Raw genomic sequence first — 7467 nt, 5'->3', positions numbered from 1 at the left:
AGATCCGGAGTTGATGCCCGCCACGGACCAAGAGCCTGAGCCGATGCCCACTACAGAGGCAATTCCTGCAGCCATGTCTGTCACCTGAGCCAATTCAGTCTGAGCAGTCTGAGCAGGTGTGTGAGTCGATTCCTGTATCCGTTCCAGTGGGAATGTTAACAGAATACGAAGGCATGGAGTGGAGCCCTGTCCATACTCCAGGCGCTGCTGTGGATATGATGAATTTGAACCCTTGTGGGATTAAGGAATATGAAGAGATTATTTCCAGACCTGCTCCCGCCCAGCCTCCCACTCCCACCTCCTCTGCTTATGCCATCCAGTTCTTGAGCCTTGTCTTTGCTGATAGTGTTGTTTTTGGCGGCCTGTTTTAATTTTAGTTTTAGTCTAGTCTTTGTGTCAAGCTATCGTTTTAGTTCTCTTACGAGAGGTTCTCTCGTATTGCGTAAGTTGCTTACGTTACAGGTAAAGTCATCTTTTCTGGAGATATTGAAGGCAAAAATGATCCTATAATTTTGTATTTATTGTCAACGCAGTACAGCAGCTAGCAGACCTAGAGCGGGCTATCTAGCACACTCATTGGCTGCTCTGCGGCAACTGCAGCAGCCTATCACTGAGCCCTGTGTGACTTTGTGCCCTCACACGTCATAGACCGCCAGAATGGGAGTGGCTTAGCATATAAAAAGATGGCTCGGAGGCTGCTTACCTGATTTTCATCTCTTCAGCGAAGCACTCCGCATGGCTGATCTGCCAGAGAAGCCGACGGCGTCGAATCAAGCGAAGAAGCACGCCCAGGACAGTGCTTGAAGAAGCCGGATGATTTTCGCCGCCTTCAGCCATCCGTGCCTGCTACGCTATCCGGCGTCATATCCTTTTTCTGCCTGTTTGTGTTCGCCGCCGCGACACTCACATTTCTAAAAGAGCGCGAAGCAATTCTAAATGCCCCGTATTTCCTGTGGCTCTTGTCGAGCCCCGCTCAGCAACGGAGACCGCCATTTGATCTGCACTCTCTGCCTGGGCCGTGAACACGCTGCTCTCGCCCTTGCTGAGGGCGGCTGCATCCTCTGCGAAGAACTATCAATGTCGACCCTGCGGGCTCGACTTGCAATGTTCGACGCCGAGCCTTCACTTCCGCCCGCCTCCGCCGGGCCGCGCGGCAAGAAGCGCCGCTCCCAGAGGCTACCGGAACCTGAGAGGGTCTGCAAGCACTCGCCGGAGCCCTCCCCGCCAGCCTCGCCGACCCTTTCACTGCGCTCCCTCCCGGACGAAGTCGACGGCCACCGCCCTTACTGTCTGTGCTTCGGGAGATGAAGCGGAAGAGGACGCCCTTAACCTCGTGGCGTCAGAGAGCGAGGAATGGTCCAGTTCCACCCCTGACCCCTCCCCCTTTGCTCCAGGAGTCCGCTGGAGTTCGGGCCAGCGTAGAGGCTGAACTTATTCGCCTCCTCACCATGGCGGTCGGTCAACTTGGCCTTGAGTGGTCCCCGCCTCAAGAGTCCGCGCCCAACAAGCTCAGTGGGTGTTTCCTTCCTGGCCGCCGCCAAGTGCCAGCATCCAGAACTGCACCTTTCCTGCCAGAACTCCACACTGAACTCACTAAATCGTGGAACGCTCCATTCTCCGCGAGACTTCACTTCTCTATCTCCTTGACGCTCTCCCTAGTGGACGGCGATGAGAGGGGTACAAGGCCATTCCCCTTGTGGAAGAGGCGGTAGCAGCGCACCTTAGTCCGCCCTCCGCTGGATGGTGCGCTAAGCCTGCTCTCCCAACTAAAGCCTGCCGGGCTACTTCAGCGCTCATTGGCCACGCCTTCACCGCCACGGGACAAGCCGCTTCCGCCCTGCACTCAATGGCTGTGCTACAGATCCTTCAGGCCGATCTCCTTCGCGAATGTGACGAGAAAGGCGCGGATCAGTCTACTGTCACGGATTTAAGGAGTGCGACGGATCTTTCCCTTCGCGCCACGAAATCCGCGGCCCAGGCCATTAGGCATTGCATGGCTTCGCTTACCATCACAGAGAGGCACCTCTGGCTGATGCTCACAGATATGAGGGAAGCTGAGCGGGCTTTGTTTCTGAACGGCTATCTGTCCTACAGCGTTTTTCTACTTTACCACAGTAAATAATTTGAATATAATAGGCCTTATTAAAAGCAAACCAATGAAGAAACGTTTATAATCCCCTTAGAAAATGGGTGAGACGTGAGTAAAGATTTGGGAAAAGAAACAAGAGATTCCATGCAGGGATGAGTCACGATTTTTGAATATTCGATTAGTTTATTTAATTATAGAATATCGAATAGGTTGTGCGATTATTCTTTAAAATAAACTCCATGTTTTTGGTGCTGATGCGGTGGTGACGCGTTCATGTAACCAGAGGGTGATGCTGCCAATAACACACATAACAGCTGTCACAAAGAACTGGCAAAAGTAATGATTATGAATGTGTCAAATATATCAATGAGACATTTTAATGGAATAACTAATGGAATAATATTGTTTAATTCGCTGATAATTGGGTGACCAGATCGCAAACCACAATTTAAAGCCGACAAAGCTATGGGTTCACGCACAACTCTCTTATTCGTTGTGGCGTTATAACATTTCGTCTCGTCTCGTTTTGGTCAACGAAAATGAAGAGACATTTTAGCATAGTTTTTATTTTGTAAACCACATTTAGTCTCGTTTTTATTCGTCAACAATATTGCATTATACATTTATTTTAGTCATCGTCACATGACCAGCATTTACGTCTTGTCTCGTTTTCGTCAGGTGATAAAGGTTCGTTGACGACAATATTTCGTCTTTATTTTTGTTGACGAAAGCAACACTATTTGCTGGATCCTTTCAGCCCTTCGGATCCTCCCTCATTGGCATCACCTAGCAACTTGGATCTGCCTGGGACTTCCAGTTCGCTAGCTCCGCCATAAGACGTAATTTCCCTGGCTTAATCTCAATCCTCTGAGCCCGTCACTCCACCTTGGCCCATCGACCAGTCGACTCCACCTTGGCCCCTCTCCCCCTCGGCTCCACCTGGGACCGTCATCCTTATGGCTTCACCGGGCCTCCTCACCCCTCCGGCTCTGCCTTGGTCAGTCCATTTTCTCTTAATCCAGGGGTCTCCAGTCATGCAAAGTATAGCTCCAACCTCACATAAACACACCTGCTAATCAAGGTCTTACTAGGCAAATTAGAAACTACTAGGCAGGAGGGTTGAGGCAAGTTGCAGCTAAACTTTGTAGGACACTGGCCCTCCAGGAGCAGCATTGTACAACCCTGTCTTAATCTAAGCATAGTTTAACCAAAGCTGTCAAAGGACAGATATTAGTTTCTGAGGACAAATTGTGGTCATAATTCAATTTGGACTAAATGAGTTATTCTATTCTGCCTTTGCATAACAGTCTAATAATATTTCAAAGCTCCTTTCTTGAGATTATTTCCAGGGACATAAATTGATGGTAGCCCTATACTGGAAATGTGAAAATATCCAGATTCAATCTTTAATTTTTATTGTATGTTAGCATGGATATAATTTTGAGTGGAATGGAAGGCGATGGATTGGACTTATTGCTCTTACAGTAGTGCACTCGCCTGCTGTTTGTTAGAACAGATGCTGTCTTACATAGGCAGAATGTAAGAGTAAACTAGCTTTATTATATTCGCTAATCCACTATATTGTATAGATCAGATTGATCATGTCTATGCATATTTAACTAGTGGGTGGATTTGAGAGGTTGTATTGTTGAATGGGGTGGTCGCTGTGCTTTCTGTGCCTATAAAACTGAGTCGTGTCCCTTACAAGGACCAGGGGGCTAAACTGACAAGCATCCTCACACAGAATCTATCCAACTGAGGACTGACAAACATGGACAATCAAACAATCCAATACTGCTTTCCAAACAACAATTTGTCTTGTACCAGAAGTATCCGACCTGAATCAGAGTACATCATTGTGTACATTTTCATCGCTGTAACATCAGTGTTCACCGTGTTTCTGAACCTGTTGGTGATCATCTCCATCTCGCACTTCAAGCAGCTCCACACTCCCACCAATGTGCTGATCTTCTCTCTGGCAGTGGCTGATCTGATCACAGGACTGATTATCTTGCCAGTGCAGGGAATGAAACTGATTGAGCCATGCTGGTACTTTGGAGAAATATTTTGCTCAATATTCCTTTTTATTCTTTATGTTGTTGTCGATGCATCTCTTGGTAATATGATTATTATTTCTGTGGATCGATACATTGCTGTGAATGACCCTTTGCGATATCCAATAAGAGTCAGTAATAACAGAGCTGTTGTTTCTATTGTTGTAAACTGGTTATTCTGCTTCTTTTATTCGTTTTATCTGTTGTATGAGTTTTTACTGTATCCAGAGAGGAACCACACATGTATTGGAGAATGCATACTTGTTGTTACATTGGAAAATCTTGTAATAGATGTTTTTGTTTGTTTAGCGGCTCCTTGTTGTATAATTATTTCTTTATATGTGAAAATCTGCTTTGTAGCAAAACGGCAAGCTAAGCATTTAAATTCAGTCACAGAAAAAAAGGCCAAATCAGAAAAAAAGGCTGCAAGAACCTTAGGGATTGTAGTACTGGTTTATCTTCTTTGCTGGACACCGTACTACATAGTTACTCTTTCTTTTGGGCATGACGAAAATGACACTCTTATAATTAACGTAATGTTATGGATCATGTGCATGAATTCCTGTATGAATCCACTTATATATGCAATGTTTTATAAATGGTTTAGAGTGTCAGCAAAATACATTCTGACACTGAAAATATGTGAACCTTCATCAGAATACTTAAATCTGTTCCCAGAAGAGAAATGATCACTTACACTCTTGCATGAAGCACAATTGTAAATTCCGTCTGTCTATGAATGTAATAGTTAGAGTTTTTGTGTTCAGCACTTCCTTATCAAACATTAGATGACACCAGAATCTGTGCAACACCTATGTTTGTGAATAGTTTAAATATTCTGCCTATTATGTCTACATTGAGAACATGAACATGTGTGAGTAACAGTGAGTAACATTTTTGCTCTCTTGAAGGCCTTAAAATGACTAAGTCAACTACACCATTATCTTTCAATACAAAGTCATCTTTTTCTTAAGAAAACAAGACAATGAAAAATATTTAAATTGAATTGTGGCCGCAATTTTTTCTGTTGTAATGGGCTGAAATAAATATGTTCAGATATGTGTTTGTGTGATATGTTTGTGTAAAAACATATACAGTGTTGCCATCTTTGCCCTGTGTCTGAATTTCTGCATTTGTCCATGTTGTATGTGGTCATATTTCATAATGGTTTATATATATATATTTACATATATAGTAAATTTCATGCACAATGGTAATACAGCACCATTCACATTTGACTTATTAAAGATATAGTTTAAAAAAAAACTTTTATTAAAACTACTAATCTTAAAAAAACGGGTTTAAACCACCTTTAAAAAATCAGGTAATTTAATGAATGAATGAATACACTGAATGAAGCATTTATCTAGCTCTTCTAGACACTACTGTACACTCAAAGGATCAGGGGTCTCTCTTCTCAACCTCCACTAGATATTTATCTGTGAAGTGAATTGAAGTGCATATTCAACAGTGACCTGAGAGTCTGAACATAAACATCATCATCATCATCATCATCATCAAATCAATATTTGTCTTTATCCTTTATCCAACACCGGCATGAGCTTTTTGTTTCTTTTTCTTCCTCTGGTTTGCTCACTGGAGGAATAAAGGATTAAAGAATTGTGGAATAACTTTCTTGTGGCTCCCTGATAAACATACTATCAGGGTTCTCAAGTTTTATCAAAAGCTTGGAGTGAGATCACATGCGGTTAGGGGAGGGGCCCAAATGGAGCCCCGCCCCTGCCCGTCCCCGCCCCCGCCCCCCAATTTTACCCATTGTTCATAATTAACCAGCACAAATTGAAATTATAACAATTGGTAAATCTGATAAATGTCAGAGCAATTCATCACATCAAATATACTCTTTAATGTTATATTTCAAAATTACAAAAATATAACAAATTGCTCCAAACAGTTTGGAAAAAACAAATCTTTTTGCATTTTGAATGTGTCTAGTCGAAATGGTATAATGATTTATTGTGTGGTGGGACATTGTGAACAAATGACGTATTAGAGTATTAAGGTGTTTGTGTGTGTGTGTTTGTGTGTGTGTGTGTGTACACAAGAGTATACACTCCAGCTTATGAAATGTGTTTTGTGTTGTAAGTGTTTGTTGCACATTTTGATGCCTTGATAACAGGGGTAGGGGGCTCCCACTTGAAGCACTGTGGCTCGATGCCAGACATTTAAATTAAAATATTACTCAGAGCACTCTGCTTTAATACATGTAGCCTTAATGTAACTAGAAAGACTATTAATACAGTATAATATATAAAATTATATAATATTTAAAATGAAATGAAGAAATACATCTTCATTCCTTCCCATACCCACTAACATTTCCCTTAGTTTCAGATGACGTAAGCTAGCCAAACTGTGCCAATGCTTCTGGCCTGGTAGCAAAGTAGTTGTAGAGTTTTTGAATGCATCAATAAATACGATGGGCTATATATTAAATGTTCTAGCCTAAAAATGTTAGACGAGCTTTCTTCCAACTTACCTTTTCCATCATGACGTGTGTTCACGCGATGTTGTTGATGGTTACCTAGTAACGAACGTACGGTGACCGAGAATGTTCCGTCAACTTCCGTGTGTTCGCGCATCTATGTTGCCTAGTAACAAACGCAATCTGGCAGAGATACGTGCTGGCGGCAGGAAACTTCACTTTGTCTGCCTGCGCCTCGTATACAACGTTATAAAGCTTGCAGGACAACTTGGTTGGCATTGCCTTTTCAGCGTGAGAAATACACGGTGTGGCGTGTGAGCGTGTGAACTGGTTGAATTGCGTGTGTCTCACGGCCAATAAGTGAGACTTGAGAACCCTGTACTATCTCTAATCTTATCTGACAAAATTAGTACTTTATTATTGCAGTAATGATTAATCAGTAATGACTGATACTAACTGTTGCATTTACAAAAATATATTTATACAATAATACTTTAGACCCCTTTTGCGCCGACGTCACAATTACGTCACGGCGTTAGCTGGCGGCAGAACAAACGGACAACTGGAGGCGGCTAATACAAACCAGCACAGATTCGGCTACATAATAAGGAGCTTAAATTATTATTATTGTTATTAAATGTCATCTTGTTGTGTTGTTGGGTGCAAGAATCGACGGAGTACAGGCTCCAATCTGAAATTTTATCGCATAATGTTTTCTAAATTATTGTGATTATTTGTGAATCATATGATTGTTTACATTGTTTTGATTGATTGTGACTAGACTTTTTGAAGAACCTGGTAAGAAAGTGTAATCAAATACATAGTTAAAAAATGAATATGTTGTATCTGGAATTTTTATTTCTAGAAAATATTCAAAT

At 42.5% G+C, this 7467-nt stretch overlaps 1 protein-coding gene across 1 annotated transcript; it reads left to right on the top strand.

Moving 5' to 3' along the window:
* Window positions 1-1304: 1304 nt before the first annotated feature.
* LOC311279642 (trace amine-associated receptor 13c-like) lies at window positions 1305-4832 on the top strand (the record flags this gene model as incomplete). Its single annotated transcript, XM_084391269.1, has 3 exons — window positions 1305-1677; window positions 1773-2114; window positions 3850-4832. 3 exons carry the CDS (start codon window positions 1305-1307, stop codon window positions 4830-4832), a joined length of 1698 nt encoding a protein of 565 aa, XP_084247395.1.
* Between the last annotated feature and the right edge of the window lie 2635 nt (window positions 4833-7467).

The sequence above is a fragment of the Rutilus rutilus genome, assembly GCF_951802725.1.
Source record: "Rutilus rutilus genome assembly, chromosome: 20".
Classification (NCBI taxonomy): domain Eukaryota; kingdom Metazoa; phylum Chordata; class Actinopteri; order Cypriniformes; family Leuciscidae; genus Rutilus; species Rutilus rutilus.
The sequence above is the reverse complement of the archived record's forward strand: the minus strand, read 5'-3'. Positions and strand labels throughout refer to the sequence as shown.